Here is a 24,404-nt window from a genome sequence, read left to right on the forward strand (position 1 = left end):
CCTGTTCTGATTTACGAATTTGTGGTTTGCTGTACTTTGGTACAAGGCTTATTGATGGCTTCAATGGCTTAGGTTGCTCACTGGCATTTTCCTTTTTTGTTCTTTGCCCTATTTGCATACCATGCACATTTCTGTTTTATATTTTAACTATTTGTACCATATTTACTTTGAATATGACTTAAATAGTGCTTTCTACATCTTTGACATATGCATCTTTTTTCTATCCTTATGCTACTCTTCAGTGCTCTCCAACCAAATATTATGAGTCTTTCTGAAATCTCTGTAGAATATTTTTAGATTTCAACAGGGTGGGGTGAAAATCGTACTTTATTCAAATGTCACATTACCTAAAATATGGTGAAGGACATATAAAATTAGGTTCACGTATTGGAGTGAGCTTGTCTTTGCTTGCTTGGAAACTGACCTAATGGTTGATTTGTTTATAGCTACCTAGCTAGATATAGCTATAGATGATATAGAGATAGAGATATAGAGAATGAGATAAATTAGATATGACAAATAAATTATATTAATAAAATTTAGATATTGCCCACCTCACACACAGAGTCACTCTGAGCAGATCACAGGTAAAAAAATTAAAAACCATAAAAATATCAGTAAAGTAAGAGCCAAGTAAAAACCAAGATAGAATAATTTTAAAGTCAAGAAATAAAGACAGAAGGAGCGCTATATCTTTGATATGTATTGTCTATGTATATGATCTAGTTTTGGTTCACTTTGACAAACGAATTGGTCTGGGACTCAGGAACTCTGAGTTCCAGGCTTCCCTTAGGCATAAAAGCCAGTTGGGAGATTAGGGCTGGTCATTCTCTTAGAGAGAGATGTAGAAAAGTTGTTGTGGGGAAAAGAGAGCAGGAGTATTAGATACATCCATTGTCTATATGTGGAAGGCAGGGCAATAAAAAAGGATACCCTTGATATTTAGGAATGTTGAATTTATCAGACCTGAACATTTTAATTTTACAAAAATATGCATAGCTTGGAACTGCCTATATTCTCAGATGAAAGCTTAATAATTCTTTTTTCCTTGCTGACTTGAATTATTAAGTTTTCACTGTCTCATTAATTGGAAATGACAAGGCTAGTCACAATTGCAGTTGTAACCTGACGACTACCTATATGTGACAAAGGTATGTCATATATTTCATATACATATACATACACGCACACACACACACACACACACATATGTATGATATTCAATGTATATATAATATTAATATAAATTAATGATAATTATTTACCTTGAAACATGCTCTACTGCATCTTGGAAAAATACCAGCTTGACCTCTTTAGAGCTTGTTATATTGTAATCATCAAGATAATCTTGTAAAACTCCGATAACCTTTTCCATGTCAGGTAACTCTTCATAAATTCGATCAGCTTTGTCTATTCCAATCTACATGGCATCATTGAGAAAAATCAGATGAATATAATAAAATGATAATTTAATGACAATTGAGAACAGACACTAATCAAAGAAATATCATGATGACAGGAGTGAAACAAGGTTGACAGAGATTATACAAAATTAAGCATGCAGAGAGAAAAGTAGTTTGTCACACCTCCTGGATCTATTAATTAACTTAAAATGTTAGGGGCAAGATGGTTTCTTGTGAATGTAGGTTCACTGGAATCCTTTTCCCTCGTGTTTTACTCCTTGTCATGGATTCATGGGAAACACTATAGCAAGTTAACAGTTAGTTCAACGAACTATCTCCTTTTTCTGTTCTTAAACTTCATAGCATTTTATTTATTAATGAATGCATATCCTAGTTTTCAACTATAACATCCTTCAAAGCAATTTGGAATATGTCATAAGATACTCCCTGGCTGATTGATATGGTAGAAAAGAGAACTCAACAAGGTATTACTAATCCATTGCTCAGCAATGAACAATACATCATTTTTAGATGTTAAATTTTCAACTATCTAAATCTAAACGATTTATCTAAACCATTTCCAAAGGGGTTAACCTTAACCTCTGTTTGTTTTCTTGTTTTTCCTTTTCAGTTTGATAAGGTCAGTGGTGGAAAACGTAGTATATTTGCAGTACACGTATCTGTCACTCTCTAGGCTTTCTTTTTACAAATATAACTTCATATTCTTATTCGTTTATGAAGATAACTTCCAAGAAAATGTACATATTTAGTTTCTTGGTGGAAAAAAACCTGACATTCTTATTATGAAAGTATGCTTTTTTAATCCCCTTGTCATCCAAGCAGAAATCATAGTCTAAGTCCATGACTTACTGATGCTGTCAACTGTTACAAATGAATCTTACAAATTTGCAGTGAAACTCTCTATTCGACATACTGTATATAAATAAGCTTCCGGAAGATGCCTGAAGCAGGGAAGTCTCCCTTTCCTTGGCTGTACATCTAACAAATTATTTGAAGTGTAGAACTTAGCCTTTTGGGAAAATATGAAAAAAAAACAACTAGTGCATGTTTTTTTGCTGACACCAGATCTATGTTTGGTTTTGAAGTCCAGGAGGTACACAAATCTTCTCAGGGCCCGAAGAATTGTTCCTCAAAAAGAAATGACAAAATGCGCACTACCACTTAAAACAATTTTATATCCTTATAATTAATATCTGTGCACATTGAGGACATTTCCTTCATAAAACTGAAGGTAAATTCAATGTAATGAATCATGTCACATTTATATAGGTAAATATTTAATTAATAGATTTAGTGAAATGAGTTTCAATGCCTCAGAGATTACTCTAGGAACTATTCCAAAGCAAAGGAGTTCACTCCATATGTTTGTGCCATGGCCATCTGCTGATCAGCTGTTTACTTTCTGCACTGATTTGATCTGTCAGTTCTGAAAGCAGCTCAGAATTTATTCCTAAATATGACACTTCCAGAAAATGTAACAGACACTTTGTACCGAAGAACATTCCAGCTCAATAAAAAAGACACCATCATTTGGGGGGGGGGGGGGGGGGAATTCCGTGAATGTTATTAAGCATAGGCAACATTCCATTCTAATACTAATTATGTAGATTTTTCATGTAAAAAAGTAACAGATGTCTACAAACTAACAGATATTTGGCAGAGAGAGTGGTTTTAAACTTCACTCTTGACTTTTCACTCTTTGGGATCTATTACTTTTTATATTTGAAACAATAACTAAGTATATTTGATTTTCTTCAATTTTTACTGCATTTATATCCCTTCAAGGCCTGCATTTGGACTATACTTGGGAATTTGAATGTTTTTCTAGATCAGGAAAATAAATTGATTGCAAAATAAGATACTGTATTATTGTTCAAGCCTCTCTATTATTGATCTAAAAACACTTTCATGGTTTTATTGAATGCCAGAAGCAAAAGTCTGATTATTAAGATTGTTATTGTAATACTGGATGCTGAAATTCATACACCTTTCATAAGGGTAAATCAACTTTGACCATAAAAAGACTGATATAGAAGGACAATTTTTAAATAAAAAAAATAAAGCTAATCTTAAAGTTATGATTCTATATATGTTGGTAGTATGCTCACCTTAATGTAATCTCCAAATAAGATAGGTTTAGATGCAAATGAGTCTGGGTCAATTGAAACTCCAAAATATTTGCCTACAAATTAAAATAATTGGTGATTTGTAAGTACAGAATGTTTATGAATAAAAAAGTAATCAGATATACAAATACATTAAAGAAGGATTCTTACTAGCCATGTCGCTTAACATAGAATAAAAATATTGTTTATCTTCATTACAGATGAGACGGTCATGAAAAATTCTCTGGCACTCATGACAGAATAGTCTAAATATCTGATTCTGGTCTCGAACTGACACTTGATCACACTGCAGTATACCTGTATAGAAAAACAGATGCTACTTACACACCAAGCAATCTTCAATACTTTTTAAAATACGTACATATTTACCAGCGGATAACTGCAACATCAAACTATTATTCTATGCAAATTTGTGATTATTATAAATGCAATTTGCAAGTAAATATTTTTTGCAACATGCTACTGTTTCTAAGGTAGATCAGACAAAAAGCCCAGCTAGGGCAGAAGTCTTTTCTCAGAGTGGCCAGCCAATTACTGAAGGGAAGCCCACAATTAAAATATGAACATAGTAACAATCATCGGTCATGTTCTGCAGTATCTGGAATTAAGAGGCCTACTGCCTCAGATCACGGCAAGACATAGCTTATCATGACTAGGAGTAGCAAGCCTTTCTTAGTTATGTTAGCCTTTCTTAGACCTAGTTATCTGCAGGATCGCATCCTACCACACACGTCCCTGCGACCTATCCGCTCACACAGGGAGGGACTCCTCCTGGTGCCGTCCGCTAGGCAATGCCAGCGGGCGACACCTAGGAGTAGGTCCTTCTCTGTGATGGGCCCAACCCTCTGGAATGACCTCCCCACCGACATTCGAACTACCACCGACCTCCGTTCCTTCCGTCAAAAATTAAAGACTCACCTATTTCAATCAGCTGGCCTGGCACACTCTTAGTTTTATCTTTATGTCGACATTCACCAATTTCGGTCTTTCACGGATACACCAAGCGACTATATGAATGTCGACATTCACCGGTGAATGTCGACATTCACCAGATTTCGGACTTTCACAGTAACAGAGTGATTGCGTTGGGGGAAAACTGTTCTTGTGTCTCGTTGTTCTGGTGTGCAGTGCTCTATAGCGTCGTTTTGAGGGTTATGTTACTGTAACCTTACAATAAAGATGTCTTCCTAATCTCTCATTCAAGTTCACTGGATGAATTCAGGTTATACAGGTAGTCCTCAAGTTATGACCACAATTGAGCTCAAAATTTATATTGCTAAGTGAAACATTTGTTAAATGAGTTTGCCCCATTTTACAACTTTTCTTGCCATAGTTGTTAAGTAAATAATTGCACTTGTTATGGTTGTTAAATGAATCTGGATTCCCCATTGGATTTGCTTGTCAGAAGGTCACAAAAGGAGATCACATAACTCCAGGACACTGCAATTGTCACAAATATGAACCAGTTGCCAAGTATATGAATTTTGATCATGTGACCATGGGGATGCTGCAACAGTTATAAGTGTAAAAATGGTCATAAGTTATTTTTTTCAGTGCCATTGTAACTTTGCATGGTTACTGAATGAACTGTTGTAAGTCGAGGACTACCTGTAGTATTCAGGGAATACTTCCCCTCAAACATGCATCATTTTAAGCACCAACATAATGCTCCATAGTTGCTTTTTTTCCTAAGCTAAAAAGCTTCAATTATTTTAATCTTTTTGCACTTAAGGTGTTGTCTTTGGTCATCATGGTTACTCTGCACTTTCTTAGGTCCCATGATGTCCTTCTTGAGGCAATTATGAGGACAGAGGTGAGGTGATCAAGTGAATCCAAAGGTACAAAGGCGTACGATATCGACAGTTTTATTTTTATTTCTTTCCTAGTGATTCTCAATATAGCATTTGCCTTTCCTCAAGCATCCTTATACCACATTGACATTTTCATTAAGCTGTCTTACCTGAAGCCCCCTTATCTCAGAAAAAGGCTGAGTTCCTTGAACACTGGGGAACATTCTCTGCAATACTCAGCAGCTTAGCAGCAGGATTCAACTAAGAAGTGAAGGGACTGCTGAGATCCATTCTATGCAAACAGCTCAATATTAACCATCTCAATATTAACCATGGTCTTTATATTGAGTCTGAATTCTTGACCCTACTTACTTTTGTTTTGCCACACACAAAGCTCTTTTCTACTTTAGTTTTATGCCTCTCTTGACATACCTATCACTTCTTTATAGCGAAGTATTTACTATAATGTAAATTTATAGCACAAGTATTCTTTTAGACATAGCTATTTTGATTAGCAGGTCATATTTTCTGCTTTTCTTTCTTTTCACCAACATTTGCACATATAAAGATGTCTTCATCTATTATCTCTTTACTAAACATTATACCAAGGTACACACGGTACACACGGTACACACATTATACCAAGATACATGAACAATAGACAAATCAAATTTCATTTTAAAAAGGGGTTGCATAATTACGGTAACTAATATGCTGATATGGAAAGGTACTTTGGTTTATGTATGTATGTATGTGAATGTATATATATGTATGTATGTATGTGAATGTATATATATATATGTATGTATGTGTGTGTGTGTGCATGCGCGTGCGCATACACACACACACACACACACACACACAAATCTAAGCTATACTCAGACATAATAAAAGCTATCCCTGGAAAACTTGCAATAACCACCCCATTTTGTATAAAAAAATTAGTATCAGTCTTCCATAACATCACAAAATACTTCATTGCTACATATTGTACTTATTAGGCTGGAACACAGGAAATCAATTTCAGATGCTGTTAATTTAATCAATTTCATTTAATACATTAACTTGAATAAACATTTTAAAATGATTCATAAACAAGATTAACAGTCTTCTTGCATAATATCGTAAAAAAATTAGAAAACTATTTCCCTCACAAATTATTTTATGCTATTTTGTAGTTTATGTTTTCCCATACTAGCTTAAAATTGGTATCTCCAGCTATTATTTATAGTAATAAAATTATTCTTCCACTTGAATAGTCCTGAAGCTAAAAAAATTTAAAATATATATTCAAAGAATATACAATCTTCCTGTTTCTTTAGTAATTCGTATTTTGTTAAGTAAAGGAGAATGTTCCAAAAGAGAAAGTTGACTTCTCAGTCAAATTTCTAAAAGAAAACCATGTAAATGCATGTTGTAAAATACTAGGTTTGATTACAACAGAAAAAGACTGAACAGCGATAGGGTAAACTACTTGTTCTCCGGAGGAGGAGCTTCGGGTGATGGCGGTCGCCTCCTGAGCTCCGGGAAAACGCCATGGAGCTCCCGACAGGTTAAGGATTGCTACCGGGTCTCATGTTATCGGAGACCCGAGAGTCTGATAGCCCGTCCACCCTGGCCTGTTTTGAGCTCGTTTCGGGCTGCCAGGGTGGTCGGGGGGGCTTGGAGTTCGGTGGAAAGGGAAGGAAAGGCTGTTGAGCTGTTAAGCGAGGAGAAGGCTGGGCTGTAATGGCGGCAAAAGCAGCGCGGAGCGCAGCGCAGTGCATTGCGGATTGCGGACTACGCTTGTGCTAACGATGAAAGACACCGGCAAGAACAACAAGAACAACAAGGCACCGGGGAGGAGAACAACAGAACAGGACGGATGGATGGGAGGCGCGAGATACGAGGCGCGAGATACGAGGTTTGCATTGCTGCTGGCTGCAAGAAGACCCTGATAATAAGCACAAAAGAACAAAAAGATCGGGGAGGAGAATAAGACATGGCTAGGAGGCGGTGAGTCAGCCGGGAGAGACTAATTGGAGGCGGTTATGGCGGCGGGTGAGGGAAAGAAGGGTCGCCATTGCCAGGGACTCCTGTCGCTTTTCCATCATATCCTGGCTGCTCCCAATGCCCCTATGCCCCCCCCGGGCCTTGTCGACGCCAGCAGGGGGGCGCCAAATGCTCACTATAAGTCTCTGTGGACTGTTGTGAAGGTTGGTGAATTTCTGGAGAGTTCCTACCTTAAACTTCACCCTGAACTCTGGAGAACCCTGGTATGCCGGGTGGGAGCCTCTAGAACCATCTTGAACCTGTGTGAACAGTCTCCCACCTTTTGGTCATCTTTATCATGGAACTATCTTGAAGAGTCTCTCATCTTGTGGTCATCTTTGCCATTCTATATAACCAACGGATATTCGATCACTCCCCCCCCTTTTCCCCATTTAAGTACACTAACATCTCCTTCCTCCCACTAAGACCCCGATCCATCATCTATCAACTTTTATCAACTTTTTATCAGCACCCTGACCCCATTGGGCTTTTAACTAACTATTTATTCGAGGTCAGACCTGCTCCGCCTGCGGGAGGCCCCTCTCTCGCAGGTATGGCCCTTGACCCTCTCAAGGGCCTGCCTTGATGACGGGTTTGCGAACCCCGAGAGGTGGAAGAAACGGAGGCTGAGGGGCTTTTTATCTAAGTGTTTTTTATTGTTATTAAGGGGTTCCAGGGAGGGGGGGGGATAACCAGGCCAGGAGAGGAGCCAGTGCCAGACGAACAGGTGAGTCCGGGAAGGAAGTGAGCGGGGTGGGGGGGGAGAAGGAACAAGTTATTCCAACAGAGGGTTGTTTGATTACAACGGTCGCAGGGAGGGGGGGATGCAAGGACAAGAAAAGATCACAAGGTCGGTTGGGAGACCGTGGCTGCTGGCTATGTCCGGTCGTTTGTACCAACCCCCGCAACCTAGGTGGCCAGGAACTACAGAGCCAGGGCCTGCGGCTGATGCTCTGCAATGCAAGGTCCGTGACCAACAAGGCCCCCCTCATTAATGAGTTGATCTCTGAGGGGGAGCTGGACCTTGCAGGGATAACGGAGACCTGGCTGGGCCACGAGGGTGGTTTACCCCTCGTGGAAATGTGCCCACCAGGTTTCCGTGCATTCCATCAGCCTCGGGCCCTGGGTAAGGGTGGTGGGGTGGCGGTAGTTATACGGGATGATCTAGGGCCGAGGGAGTTCACTGTTCCTCAGATATCCGGGTGTGAGTCCCTTGGTGTGAAATGGGGCCCAGGGAGGCAGTGGGGTTTGCTGATTGTATACTTGGCTCCTCGCTATACATCAGCGGCCCTGCCCGAGCTCCTCGAGCTGATCTCGGTTGAGATCCCCAAGCTTATGGTTATGGGGGATTTCAACCTGCCGTCGACGGGAGCAGCATCTGAGGTGGCTCGGGAGTTCATGGCTTCCATGACAGCCATGGGCCTGACCCAATTAATTCAGGGCCCCACACACGAAGGTGGCCACACACTGGACCTTGTTTTTGTATCTGAGCAGTGGACGAGTGATCTGGGTATAGGGGACTTAGCTGTTACACCCGTCATGGTCAGATCACTCATGTCTCTGGCTGGACTTCCCTGGCGCTACCCCCCATCGCGAGGAGGCGGGACCAGACGGTCCACGCTGGTACCGCCCCAAGCACCTGATGGAACCGGATAGGTTCCAGACGGAGCTTGGGCCATTACCTGTAGCCCTGACCCGCGCTCGGTCGGAGGACCTAGCGGCCACCTGGAATAGGGCGGCGGCTGGGGCCTTAGACCGGGTTGCGCCTTTGCGACCTCTCCTGCGGCAGCGGCCCACCCGAGCTCCTTGGTATACCGAGGAGCTGAGGGTGATGAAGCGCCATAGGAGACGTCTAGAGAGCAGGTGGAGGTCCTCACGCTCCGAATCTGATCGAACACAGGTAAGAGCCTATTTACGGACCTACCTTGTGGCATTAAGGGCGGCCAAACGTAGATACTGTACCGCTCTTATTGCGCCCGCGGATAACCGCCCTGCCGCCCTGTTTAGGGTGACCCGCTCCCTCTTATCACAGAGGACGCAGGGGGCGCCCTTGCAGGGCAGAGCAGAGGAGTTTGGGGAATATCTGCAGGACAAAGTCGCTCAGATCCGGAGCGGATGGGCCCCCCTCAGTGGACCGGACGGGCCGCCAACAGCGAGTCTTGTGAGACCATTCTGGGAGGAGTTTGATTCTGTTGCCCCCGAGGATTTGGACAGGCTGCGTGGACGGCTGCGACCCACCACATGTTTAATGGACCCGTGTCCCTCCTGGTTGGTACTGGCATCCTGGGAGGTGACCCGAGGCTGGCTTCTGGGCCTGGTGAATGTCTCCTTGGGTGAGGGATCCTTACCAACCACCTTGAAGAATCCGATTATCTAGACTCACGCAAGTCCGGCTTCCGACCCGGGCACAGCACGGAGACAGCCTTGGTCGCGTTGGTCGATGATCTCTGGAGGGCCAGAGATAGAGGTTGTTCCTCTATCCTGGTCCTATTAGACCTCTCGGCGGCTTTTGATACCATCGACCATGGTATCCTATTGCGCCGGTTGGAGGGGATAGGAGTCGGAGGTACCGTTTTACGGTGGTTCGGCTCCTACCTCTCCGACCGGAAGCAATGTGTGTTGACAGGGGGGCAGAGGTCGACCCCGAGGCCACTCACTTGTGGGGTGCCACAGGGGTCGGTCCTCTCGCCTCTCCTGTTTAACACATATGTGAAGCCGCTGGGTGAGATCATCCGTGGTTTTGGGGTTGAGTACCATCTCTACGCTGATGATACTCAGCTGTATATTTCAACCCTAAACCACCCCAACGAGGCTGTCGAAGTGATGTCCCGGTGTTTGGAAGCCGTCAGAGTCTGGATGGGGGACAACAGACTCAAGCTCAACCCCTCCAAGACTGAGTGGCTGTGGCTACCGGCACCTCGGTTCCTTCGCTGGCCATAGGGGGCGAACAGTTGCCCCTGTGGAACGGGCGCGCAATTTGGGCGTCCTCCTTGATGCCCGGCTGTCAATGGATGACCATGTGGCAGCCGTGGCAAGGGGGGCGTTCCACCAGGTTCGCCTGGTGCGCCAATTGCGCCCCCTACTGGACCGGGATGCCCTACGCACGGTCACTCATGCGCTGGTGACGTCCCGCCTGGATTACTGCAACGCTCTCTACATGGGGCTGCCCTTGGGACGCGCCCGGAGACTGCAGTTAGTTCAGAACGCAGCCGCGCGGGCTGTGATGGGGAGTACGAGGTACTCCCACGTAACACCTCTCCTGCGCGAGCTGCACTGGCTACCTGTGGTTTTTCGGGTGCGTTTCAAGGTGCTGATTACCATCTTCAAAGCGCTCCATGGCACGGGACCTAGTTACTTGCGGGATCGCGTCCTCCCACATACATCCCTGCGGCCAATTCGCTCACACAGGGAGGGGCTTCTCCTGGTGCCGTCCACTAGGCAATGCCAACGGGCGACACCAAGGAGTAGGGCCTTCTCTGTGATGGGCCCAACCCTCTGGAATGACCTCCCCCCCGATATCAGAACCACTACTGACCTCTGCTCCTTCCGGCAAAAATTGAAGACTCACCTGTTCCGATTAGCAGGTCTGGCTTAACTATAACTGCTCCTCCTGGTAAATGTACTAGTAACTGGTTATTTTAGGGGTATTGTTTTTAATTTAATTTGTATGTGTTTTAGGGTTCTAAATTATATTTATATACTGGCTCTGTACAGTTCTTTTAATTCTATTTTAACCTCCTCCACTCCAACTGTACATATTTAATTCTATTTATTGTATTTTGTAGATTCTTTACATGGACTGTACACCGCCCCGAGTCCCTTTTGGGAGAGGGGGCGGTCTAGAAGCACGGTAAATAAATAAATAAATAAATATTTACGTTACAGCTCTTTTCATTCTATGCTGTAAAGAAAATACCAATCTATCTTATTGGAAACATTGTACAGAATGTCATGTCTAACACAGAAAACAACTGCACGAGGATTTTTATAGTACAAGGAATATAGTACAAGGAATATAATACAAGGAATATAATACAAGGAATATTTCTATGCTGCGGCAATCAAAAATTACTCTTGGAAGCTCACATAAAAATACTATCTAAAAAATAAAAACACAGTGAAATCATGCAAATGAAAAGAAAATAGAATATATCAACCACAAATCATGGGAAGGGTTTCTGCAAAGGCTTGGTTTTTAGAAACTTTCCCCAGCATAGGGGAAGCCAGCTTGACCTCCACTGAGAGGCTATTCCACAATGCTGGCATTTCAGCAGAATAGCAGCACCTCCTTGTCTCAAAACCAAAATATGGGAAATATTAATATTACAAATTCATGTTTATTATTAATCACAAAATCATATCTAGAGACGATTGCAGGGTGCAATCTTACCAGTTTACCAAATAACATCGATTCTATCCCCTAATGAAAAACCTATTCGCATTTGGAAAGTTGATAGCATTATTGTTGATCGCATAAAATGATGGGAGAAAGGTACACTTTAATATAATAACCCAGGTTCCCCCCTCCCCAAGATATGCTTATGGGATCTATATGGAAGAGCTATTCTTGAAAATAAAGATGTTGCTAAGTAGACATAGGATTGGAACTAATGCAACAATCTTGTTTATCTATATATTTAAATTAAATAGCCCTGAGCTATATAGTTTGATACTTTTAACTGTGAAAATTCTTTCCTCCCTCTCTATTTTTTTTTAGTCCACACTTAGAATACTGTCCTTATTCCTGGAAGGATATTGACAAACTGGAGTGTGTCCAGAAGAAAGCAACCAAAACAATTAGGATCCTGGAAGGAAAAATTTAGGAGGAACACTTAGAGACATTTGGTATATTTAGTCTGGAGAAGAGAAGACTGCAGTCAGACATGAATTTGAATGCCTGCCATGTAGAAGACAGGGTAGATTTGCTTTGTGTTGTTTCAGAACACAAGCCAAAAATAAATGGATTTAAATTACAATGAAGCAAATTTTGATTGGATATTAAGGAACATTTCCTAGTGGGGCAAAGTATTCTGTAGTGGAATAGGTCGCAGTGGAAGAGGGTGTGGATTTCCTTCGCTGGAATAAGATTTCTACACTAAATGTGGAACTGAACCCTATTATTGTCTTCAATTTCAACAACTTCTAGTTATATGAACTTTAATTCTTAGAATTCTCAGCAATGGTCATCTTGGCTGTGGGATTCTGGGATCTGAGTTCTTGCATCTGGAAGTTACCAAAGTTGGGAAACAGCAGACAAGATGAGTTGCAATCATTATATACTCTGATTCTACGTGTGCTTTAGAAATACAATAAAGGTAATAGGATTGACCACTTCTGTTCAGATAAAAGCACACCAAAAATACATTGTTAATTAATTTCAGATCATATAAGCCAGCAAATATTATTACAATATTTGGCATTGCATATTATATATTTCACTAGAACTATAACACAAATTATTTTATCTATAATTGCACTGGATTCATCTGCTTTTTGTACCGATTTGAAGTTTTTTCTAACTACCTCTTCAAAATAGGCATCTTTGCACAAGAATGTGGCAGTAGTTGTAAGAATACTATATTAAGTATGATACTTTTATGAAAGAGCATTCTAGCATTAATGTTTTTTATGGCTTTTTAGCAATAATGTTTTTTATGGCTAAGATATGAGAACAAATCATAAAGTGAATTATCAATATTTGTTATTAATACAGGTAGTCCTCGACTTACAACAGTTCATTTAGTGAGAATTCGAAGTTACAATGGCACTGAAAAAAGTGACATGACCATTTTTCACACTTATGACTGTGGCAACATCCCCAGTTATGTGATTTACATTCGGATGCTTGACAACTGACTCACATTTATGACGGTTGCAGTGTCCCAGAGTCATGTGATCTCCTTTTGTGACCTTCTGACAAGCAAAGTGAGTGGAGAAACCAGATTCATTTAACAACCGTATTACTAATTTAAGAACTGCAGTGATTCATTTAACAAATGGGGCAAAAAAAAGCTGTAAAATGGGGCAAAATTCACTTAACAAATTTGTCACAGAACAACATAAATTTTGGATTCAATTTGGTGGTAAATTGAGGACTACCCGTACCCAAAACATTAAATGTACGTAATGTGATAAATATAGAGAATAATTGCTGAAAATGTGAGCACAGAATTTGAACAACAAAAAACTATTATATGGAACAGATATACTTTACCTTGGACACATTTTGACAAATCACGTAAATTAAACACATAATGAGATTTTGCTGGTGTTGGGAGCAGATCAATGCTCATTCTTTGATATATTTCAACAGCCGCCTCCACTATACTACTTGCACACTGCTTTACTGCTTGGGCAAATTCAGCTAGGAAGCCTTTCAGAATTGCCTAGACCAAGGGAGAAATAATATAAAACACCAAGCTAAATATTTAATTTTGTTTCTTTCTTTTACAAGAGTTTTGATTTTACAAAATCACTAAAAGTGAATCTACAGCTCCATAACAACCCCAAATAACCAGAATCTGTAAAAAGTGCTGAAATTCTTCATCTAACTCTGAGTACCATTTTCTACATCTACCAACATTCCCAATTCATTATGATGGGAGTGCCAATTCATAATTTGCAAACAAATTAAAGCAATAAGGAAGCATCTGAAAGCAAGAGCATTATGTTTCATTGCCAAACACACACAAGGTTCTGGATCAATGCAGCTGATGGAAAAAAATCCATTGTGCATCAGAACAATTCATCCATTCACAGCTGGAACATATAGATTTGGCTTGCAGTGTTGCTTTTTAAATACTACAATTTTCTTTAATTTGTAAAGCTACAGAAAGAAATAATGCATCTGGAAGGTATGCAGAGAACATTATCTGTACAAATGAGCATTAAGCGTACTAATGTTTTTTAACCTTGAAAACCTTTTCTTCAGAAAAAATGATCTGAAAAAAGGTATATTTTGTCAGTTTGAACATAAGGCAGTCTTGTCTAATCCTGTTTATTTAAAAGGTGTGTACGGGGCACCCATTTTAAGAACAAAACTCTCAGCAGAACAAAACAATACTAAAAAAACCAAAAAAGCAATTAAAACAATAAAGCCAAAAGCAGAAACCTGGTTCTGGTTGTTTATTTATAGAGGTACATTTGCTACCTTACATTCTGATCTAAATGAAATTACCAGCAGCTTTAGCCCAGCTGTCTATCTGGATCTAGCACTGCACAATAATATGCTAAGACAGAAAACCCAAAGAAATACTGTGTTTCTTTTATGTACATAGATAGTGGTACTCACCTGAAAAATTTGTTTAAGGCTATGTTCAGAGGGCGTTGGAAGGCACAGCATAGCAAAATGTCTTATGAAACGTGGGGTAACTGGATTACGTCCGCCACCAGGAGGTGCACAAGCTGAACAAATAGTTACATCCTGGGAAGATGATGATTTGGGTGAGAAGTTAATAATCTGTGGTGCTATTACTTCTAAATATCCCTGTTTCAAAGAATATGTTTATAAGTAAACCATAACTCAGTATACTTTATTGAGATATTCTATTCTAGAGTATATCTAGAATATTTAATAGAAGATATTCTATTCTTACGCCAATTTTTAATTTGGTATCAAAATACCTGTACTATGAGCACAAAGGTTTAGCTCAAGTTTGTACAACTATGTGTGCTTCTACGGTTTTGAATATAAAATAATCCAGATGGTATAACACAAGGAATTTGACAAATATTGGCCTAGCCAAGTATAAGAGTAATTTGATCAGAAAACTGCTGTCCTCTAGTGGATTGTTTCTTCTGGTGTTTAAATTTCAGGAAAAAACAGCAGATTTTACCTTTGCCACAGCACAACTACTGACTGTAACCAGACATTAATAAATTAGGGAAAAAATACATAGTGCCATGCAGAGTATTCAAAACAAGTGCTTTACAAAATGTACTATTAGTAATGGAACATCTCTTTAATGTGTTAAAATAGGCCCTGTCTTAGTCTGCTTCAAAGGCTATTTCTGGCCTTCTGTTCATGTGTGCATAGGCACTTAGTTTACTAATAGTCCCAACAGAAACATTATCTTGGAATATATAGTATGTCATGGCCAGCATATAATTTGTGTACATACTGTTGTTGTTCTCTATCCCCATCTAGTGGCAGGGCCAAATACCAATCTGTATTGTTTGGAAGCTCACCCACCCATTTAAGGGTCATCTACCCATGAACCCTCACTCCCAAAACAAGTGCATCCTGGGAAATCAGACTCCATTTCCTTTAACATTCAGAAGGAAACAGAAGAATCAAGAACTTCATTCATTCATTCATTTTTGTATGTATTTCTATTTTCCCAGTTTCAACTATCCTGTTCCTTTAATAAAGCATCCAGTGTGTTTTATTGGAGGATAGTTGGTTTAGCTGCATGTCAAGCTGCAAGCAGTGTACTTCTGGCAAGGTACAGCTGCATTCCTGGTAAGCTCCCCATATTATTTGGCAGTTTGCCAAGGATATGATCGCCTGGGAGAAGAGAGCATACAAAGATCAAGCACATTCACTATTTCATCGTGCTCCTTTCCACTGTAATTGTCATGTGCACTCTGATACAGGTCTGGAAATCCAATCACACTGAAAAAAAGGGCACACGAGGGAGGTCACCTTCACCCATTCTCCTTTCCATCCTAATCATTCACATGGTAATGAGGTGAAGGATTGGGAAGCACTGGGCACCTGTGGTGACGTAAATAGCTTTTAGGCCTTAAGGCAGCCCAGACATGCCAGGACACAGAAGCGCCCAGGAGATAATAACATTAAGAGCTTTTTCTCTGAAACAGAATAGTTTATAACACATGGTTGCTTTTCCTGGGGAAAAAAAGGAAATAATGTATCATTCCTGCCTCCATTTCTCCTGAGGGTCCCTCCGGCTAGTTATATCTGATCCAACCTGATATTTTGTCTTAGGGCTAAGAGATGTATGCTAGTAATGGAGGTCACCGGGTAGCCAACACTGAACATTCTCCCAGTAGGTGGAGACATCATCCAGACATGGGGTATTCCAGCCAGTGTCCAATAGGACTGGGTCTACCAAATTGACAAGTCCCGCCCTCCGTGCTAGCCTCTCCAGCTTAGACTCAATCCATTTCCATTGGACTGGCTGTGTCTGGTGATCTCTCCGTCAGTTTTGTTTCTTGCAAGTGGTTAAATTGATAAATTCGTTTTTATTCGATATATTGGCTATCCTAAATTCTAAATTGTTAAATTTGCTGTTTGGTGAGGAGGTTTGTAGGGCGGGATTTATTCCCAGGCCCTAGCGGCTTTCTGAGGGGATTCTGCACACGGGTTGTTCCCTCTGGCAGTTCCTTGCCGCTTGTGCACCTCGCTTCGTTCCACAGGCACTTCATTGCGGTTCATCAGCTCTCTGGATCGTTTTGGCTTCTGGACTTTTGGCCGAAAGATGGCCTGTCATCAGCCTCCATCTTCAGCCGCCGCTGACGCTGCTTTGTTGCCACCAAGTCACGCCGGAATCGCTATTGGAGCCGCAGCTTCCTTTCTCAGGCCTAGGGCTGCTGGTTTGTCGCATTAGCGATTTGCAGCCTCAAACGATCAGGAGGTCGTGGCGAAATAGCCGGCATTGCCGGTTCGCCTTTCCAGTCCCTCAGAGGACTCGAAGATTCCAGGCGGCCATCTCTGAGGAGAATTTTTGCGGGAAAATTTTGGGTGTGCATCCACTAATAGCATTTATGACGCCACTTGGATTCCATTCTCTGTCAGGCCTGTAGTTATGTTTCTTTTAGGATCTTTGGCCTGCCACACTTTCTTATAATTTCCTATGCTGTTTCATTAGTGTAGTAGTTGGGAGTGGGGAATAGAAAGGAGTAGGATTGTGGAATGTTTTGTTGTCATTCTTTCTAGAAGCTCAAGGTCATCTTTTGTCTCCACACCTCGACACCTGACCGGAAGCAGAGGGGTGTAGATGCCAGCGTGGAAGATGATGATTGGAACATGTAATGGATTTGTGGGTGTGGGGATAAGATCATGAACTTTCAACTGGGTGGAATTCCAGGAAGAAGATCAGAGTTGGAATTCCATAGACGTGCTAACTTGCCTGTATGATTAAATTGGAACTTTAAGGATGATTCTGCCTTGGTCTCTGATTGATTTCATGCATGGTATTTGGAACGCTGACATTCTCTTCCTGGTGTCAGCTACAACGAATTTCGCCTTTGCAGGCCTCCATGTACTTCAGTTCCTTCATCTGGGACTTGACAAGGGACTGTCTCCAAATACGCTATGTCGTTAGGTGGCGGCATTGTCCTCAGTTCTGTCCATCGAGGCTTCCAAGCCACTCTCACATCAGCCTCTTATTCGGCAATTTCTTAGAGGCGCTACCAATCTCATGCCTCCTCCTATACATAGGTTTCCTTCTTGGGACATTGCCAAGGTCTTGGATGCCTTAACAGGGCCTCCATTTGAGCCTCTACATTCGGCATCTTTGTACCATCTAACAATCAAGATTGTGTTTCTTGTTGCAGTCACTACAGCCAGGCGTGTCTCTGAACTAGCAGCATTGTCTACCAGACAGGACTTATGCATATTTCATCCTGACAGAGTCATCCTCCGCCTGGACCCTACTTTCATTCCTAAGGTAAACTCAGTATTTCATAGAGCACAAGAATTGGTGCTTCCTGACTTTTGTCCCAAACCATTACATCGTCTAGAATGCAAATGAAACTGCCTCAATGTGCGTGGGGCCTTGCGTGTATACATCAAGCACATGGCAGAATTCCAACGTTCAGAGGCCCTCTTTGTACATTTCCAACCTGGAGGTAAGAAGGGGTTCAAGGCTTCTTCTACAGATATTGGACGTTGGGTTCGCTCAGTGATTTCCAGAGCCTACATATGCTCTATCTATTCCGGTTCCACAACAAATCACGGCACACTCCACACTCAGCGTGCCACTTCAGCTGCCTGGTCATCTCAGGCTCCCTTGGAGGAGATCTGCCTGGCGGCCACGTGGACAACGCCATCACCATTCATCCGCCACTACAGGCTAGACAGATATGCGTTGGCAGATGCAGCCTTCGGCTGGCGAGTATTGCAGCGGGTGGTGGCTCAACCAGATTCTTAAATCCCTACTCTGTTCCCTCCCATGGGACAGATTAGGCTTTGGTATGTCCCATGTCTGGATGATGTCTCAACCTACTGGGAGAATGGGCGTTGGTTACTCACCTGATACACCCCTTGTCCAAATGGTGGAGGCATCATCTAGCCCCACCCTGGGAGTTTTGTTCGGACCAATCTTTGTTTTTTGCCTTGACAAGGAGAGATCACATATTTTATCAGAAGTTGACACAGAAGTCTACCTTTATTCTGCCTTCGTCTAAGCTGAAGAGGCTAGCATGGAGGGCGAGACTTGTCAATTTGGTAGACCCAGTCCTATTGGACACTGGCTGGAATACCCCATGTCTGGATGATGTCTCCACCATTTGGAGAAGGGGCATATCAGGTGAGTAACCAACGCCCATTTACAGTCCATTTTGGAGCATAAATTGAAGGATTACACATCAAAATAGGAGCCCCAGGCCTTATACAGGTTTAACATAACCTTTTTGATGTTCATGTTAGACCAAAAATTGCTAAAGAATGCACCTCTGAAAAGCAGCCATTTTCTCCCTGAGTGTTGGCAGATTGATATGGCACGATATGATACCTGGACCAAACATACACTGAAAAGAAAATATCAGATGAAACAATATTTGAGCTTCCAGATGGAGGAACGGGATGTGGAGGTAATACACATGCCTGCAAAGGGAAAGGGAATGTTCACAATTTCTGTTATGACCATAGCTTCTCTCCAAATTTACCCTCTTTCTCCTGCTGCTACAATTGTTTACAATCCTTGGGAGTTGGGCTGTTATTTAAATAATAACAAGAACAACAACAACAGTTGGGAAATCTTCCAAATTAATGACACTTTTTGGTAAATCTGTGACACAAAAATATGGCATAGATATACAGAGAGAACAATAATAAATTAACAGCTTGTTCTACAGGGCAAAGCCTCCATTATATGCCACAGTGTTCCTTGCTTGTATGAACTGGAGTGAAGAATGTCTTACAGAAACAACAAGCCTCAAAACGCTACATGCATCGGAATCCAGCCCTTGGGAAGGAGGATTGTAATTAGCACTATTTATAGCATGTCTCTAATGAAAGATGGAATTAGAACAGTCAGAGGCACTGAAAATAGACTTACATGGATTTCCTTCCAAAACAGTTTATCTCGGTCATAGAATCCTCCAAAGTCTTGGTACTGTCTAAGTAGTTCAATAGGGGGCTGTGAGCCATAACGATCCAGTTTCGGCATGTTTAAATCATCCACAAAAATGACCACTCTTTTTTTCCCTGGTGCTCCTAAACAATACATGAGTAAAGAAGCCACTGCTGGTAAGCCTTGCCATAGAATAAAGATGCATACATCAAATATTTAGTATTTTGGTGTGCATTAATTCTGCTAACGCTACAATCCTGATTCTTCAAATGTTTGTTTATACTTAGCAATGTTGAAAAATCCTAAAATAAAGCTTTCCACAGGAGTAAGCCCTACCACAAATTCTGTGAAGCTCCATTTAGGTCCTTGAGCATAAACAGATGCCATATAAGGCAGAAAGTGAGGCTACTGTTCTCACAGTAGGCTGAAAAGAAATATGCCTGAAAAAGGATGGCGGGTAGATTGTGTGAAAGCACACACCATCATTTTGAAGAGCCACACTTGAAATAGCCAGTCTCTTTCTCCCATTTACCGCACATTTATGCTTGCTGATGGAAGGCAGACTGGTTATTGAAGACTGTCCATCTGAAACCAGCATCTGTCTGTGCTCTAGTTTCTAATCTGCAGTGTTAAGAGAAGATGGATAGTTAGCTATTTGACAAATGTCAGGCAATGCAGTTCCCCCGGGAAATCAATATAGCAGAAGCTTGCTTGACCCAGAGGAATAAGGCAAATGCATGCAGAAGGCAGGTTGGCCAGCTTATTGGCATGTGTGTTAAGTATTTGCTACCCAAAAACATTAAGGAAGGATTTTGATAAGTCTACGAATAATGGATTAAAAATGTCATTTCTTGTTGTGAAAGGGGTTTGGCAAACAAAAGAAAGAAGACAAGATATTGCCCTAACATGAAAACAGGACAGTTCCTTAGGAAGCAAATACTTGGACACAGCTTTTTTTTTTAATCTTGTGAAAAACCCCAGGAAGGATGGATCCAGTTTACTTCTTCTATGGTCTGATTTCATCTCTAAATGAATTGAGAATTTTAATTGTGGGCAAGGTTTGAATGATTTCCATATTACTCTACAGATAGTCCTCGGCTTACAACAGTTCATTTAGTGACTGTTACAACAGCACTGAAAAAAGTGACTTATGACCATTTTCCACACTTATGACCGTTGCAGTATTCCCATGGTCACATGATTTAGATTTGGCTACTACACAACTGACTCACGTTAATGACGGTTGCAGTGCCCTGGGGTCACATGATCACCTTCTGACAAGCAGATTCATTTAACAACTGTATAACTAATTTAAGAACTGAAGTGATTCACTAACAAATGTGGCAAGAAAAGTTGTAAAATGGGGCAAAACTCACTTAACAAATTTCTCACTTAGCAACATGAATTTTGGGCTCAATTGTGGTCATAAGTTGAGGACTATCTGTAATACCAAGAGGACAACAAATGAACCGTCAGGCCGAAAATAAAAAAGGACATGTGGCAATTCTTCCAAGGTGAGTTCTTCATTATTTCACACCTACAGACAAAACCTTGCCAGACTAAGGATTCTACCATCTGCATTTACAATATACTCTTGAGAACTATTAGGAAGGCACTGTCTTTGTCCTCTTTATCTCACACATGATATCTAGGCTAAGTTGCCTCTTACTTTCTGGAATGCAACCCCTCTCTCCTGGGGATCCATCTCATTACATTCCATCGCATAAACTGCCAGCGAACAGAGAGGAAGTTCTCAGAGATATATATTTTACTAACATTTCAAAACATTTACTCAGAAAATACAAGAATATCTGATTTGTAGCTGTAGAGATATTTAGTGGTTTTTTTAAGCAAAAGTAAAATGACTATCTTAGAGCAAATATCTGTGTAAAAGACTATGTGCAAAAGAGTTTGAGCAAGATCAGACAATCAGTTCTAAGTAAAAATGGACATACGTTATCACTAATTCTGCATTTTTGAATCAGAAAAGAGTAAAGCTTTATCAAAGGCAGAAAGGGAACAGCCTACAAAAACCAATTTGGGGTAATGACCATTAGTATTCTAATCAGGAGTGATATAATGGTTACTAAACAGTTGTCTGTAGTAAAAACCTGCGGAGGCCTCTCTGAAGTGAGGCAATTGCCAAACAGGATGAAGATATATGACAATGTTTTAACATCCCTTCTGCAGAAGAAGCAGTTGCAAAGAAAGCTTATCATATCCTTAATAGGGCTTCCTTAGTAGGAAAAATGGAAGAGATTGACTGGACAACAAAAGAACCTTAAAGAGGTTACACCGAAGGGATGAGGATCAGAAGGCAAGCAAATCACAGTGGGAAACTATTAAATCAAGCATATTGCTTCTGAATGCACACAATTCTATCATCAATAATTGCATCTAAAAGGCTACTTTCAACAAATGAGAAGCCTTTTTGCCTTACTGCACATAGTTCTCAATAAGCCCAAGCATTAAAGTCATGGATATCAGAAGAATTCAGTTTGTCAAACAAGACTTTAACACCACCAACCACTATATATTTGACAGAGTGGGCTTCCACATCTGAGAACTAACTGATCTTCCAGAAAATATTGAAGTAAGGCATACAGCTTTCCTAAAGGGGAAAAAAATGATATGGTGCCATTCAGGGCAGAGTTGGTCTTCTAATGTGAATTTCTGCTTTGCACACACACACACCCTGCCCATACCATCTTTACAATAATAAAATAAAGGTGAAGGTGAAATGAAAGAAATATAGCAATTACTTTTTAAAATTAAAAAGTCGCTGCCTAAAATCACTGGGACACAGTCAAACAACAAGAGCAAAAATTCTGGAAAAGAGGACAATCATAAACATTAGTAATTTGTATTGGAGACTGGAGTGTTCTACAGGTGTCTATACAATCGTTTCTGAGAGTGGGAACTTAACCTGAGCAAGTATTAGTGACCCAAGATTGACAGCTGCATCAGAAAGTAGGATTGTAATTTATAATAGATAATGTATTTATAGAAAATACATTATAGGGCTAATCAAAGCCTGGCCCTTGGATAACTACATTGTAGTAGGAAAAGAACCTATGCACAGAAGTCAGAATTGAAGGGATCTCAGATTAACTGTCTTTCAGATAAAAAGCAATAGAGTGTTGAACAAAGAAAGCCCAGAGAGTAAATCCCTACCTCTCCATCTACAATTTTCTCCTTATGGTCAATAGTTCATAGCTATCAGATTCGGTCCTCCAAGCTCTCTAACAATTTGGAATTTGTTTTTGTACCCACTGCATTTTTCTGGCAGCCTTACAGTTTTGCACACCTTTCTAGGTTGCTTGGTTCTTTCCTGCCCAATGTTTTAATCCTTAGCTCCTCCTCAAAATGCATGCCTCTATTTCAGTTTTCTCAAATTAAGTAGTTCAGAAATACATTATCTGATTTTGATTTTCCCAGTCCCCAACTGTTGACCATGCTGGTTTAGTGATTATATATAATAGAAATACATGGAAGGCATCCTATTGGGGAAGGCTACTTTTGTGTGCGCGCGCAGTTTTGAATGAGTGTTGACTTCTGGTGACTGCCTGAACAGGTCCCTGCAGTTTTCTTGACAAGATTTCAGAAGTGGGTTGCTATTGTTTTCTTCCTTAGGCTGAGAGACAATGATTGGCCCAAGATCACCCAGCTGTCTTTATGTCTAAGGGAGAATTCCCTATTTCTAGCCTTACACCAACTTTATATAGACCATGTTGTAATAACACATTTTGTTTAAATCAGACATTTTATAGTATATTAGCATTGCAATAGTACTTATATACCGCTTCATACTGTGGTGTTGCAGCATAGTAATAAGGGACGAGGCTGATATTAAAAGATAATCACAGTGCATACAACTGTGTTGTATGCTAAGATAGGATATTTCTTTTGAGCAGTGAAGAAATCGATACGTTTTATAGAATCCAAACAGGTACTGTGATTTTACACTAAAATGAAAAATGCTAGTGTACCATTTTCAGAACAACTGTGAGATTATTTATTTACTTATTTATTTAAAAAATTGTTTACAGTTCCGAACTACCCATCTCCCCCAGAGAGGGATTCTGGACAGTGTACAAAAATTAATTAAATTAACTGTTAATTTGACTCTTGAAACAGAAATTGTCAGATGTTCTGTATCAATGCTTTGGTAGGACTAGCAATAATAGATTTATTTTATCTACTGGATATAATGGTATTTATCTTCCATTTTCTGGTGAATATTGGAGAGAACTATGACAAAGTCCACCAGTAAGTTTAAAGCTAAAATCAGGTATGTCAGAGCGCATTGTCAACAAGGAGGCAGGTAAACATAAATAATATGTAAAATAAATAGCCTAACAAAAGCAGTAAATCAGCTTTATGTTCTCTTCTAGCAATATGTTGTTAAAAGTAGAGAACAAAAGCAAGCCTTGGAAATTTTGATGGGGTGAAGCCAACGGAAGATGAGTGGTAGCCTATGATCATCAGAGCTGAAGAAAGCTCTGCACAGCAATTTTAAAAAAAATCTAAACTGCCTTTAGCATTACCTATAAAGCAGTATAATTACTTGCATCTAAGGCAGGCTTCTCCAACCTGGAGAACATCAGATCTTTCGGTGCTGCAAATCCTAGAATTCCCAGCAGCGAACATAGGGAATTGCAATTCAGATTTATCTAGGGAAAAGCTGCTCTAGGGAGCAAATCCCATGGGTCCTGGCGAAGTACATGAATCTATAAAGGAATTTTGTGAAGAAATATAGTTTATTTTGACATTTCT

General features: G+C 40.7%; 1 protein-coding gene across 1 annotated transcript in view; it reads right to left on the reverse strand.

Annotated features, from left to right (window-relative positions):
• DNAH6 (dynein axonemal heavy chain 6) overlaps positions 1-24,404 on the reverse strand; it is a 206,828-nt gene that overhangs the window by 111,535 nt on the left and 70,889 nt on the right. Inside the window, exons 40-45 of the mRNA XM_081944223.1 lie at positions 19,614-19,771; positions 14,663-14,794; positions 13,586-13,757; positions 3,701-3,847; positions 3,533-3,606; positions 1,266-1,420 (exon numbers count right to left, since the gene is read on the reverse strand). Coding sequence (XP_081800349.1) covers positions 1,266-1,420; positions 3,533-3,606; positions 3,701-3,847; positions 13,586-13,757; positions 14,663-14,794; positions 19,614-19,771 — 838 coding nt within the window. The remainder of the gene's footprint in view (positions 1-1,265; positions 1,421-3,532; positions 3,607-3,700; positions 3,848-13,585; positions 13,758-14,662; positions 14,795-19,613; positions 19,772-24,404) is intronic.

Source organism: Natrix helvetica (assembly GCF_964273705.1).
Source record: "Natrix helvetica genome assembly, chromosome: 2".
NCBI classification, from domain to species: domain Eukaryota; kingdom Metazoa; phylum Chordata; class Lepidosauria; order Squamata; family Natricidae; genus Natrix; species Natrix helvetica.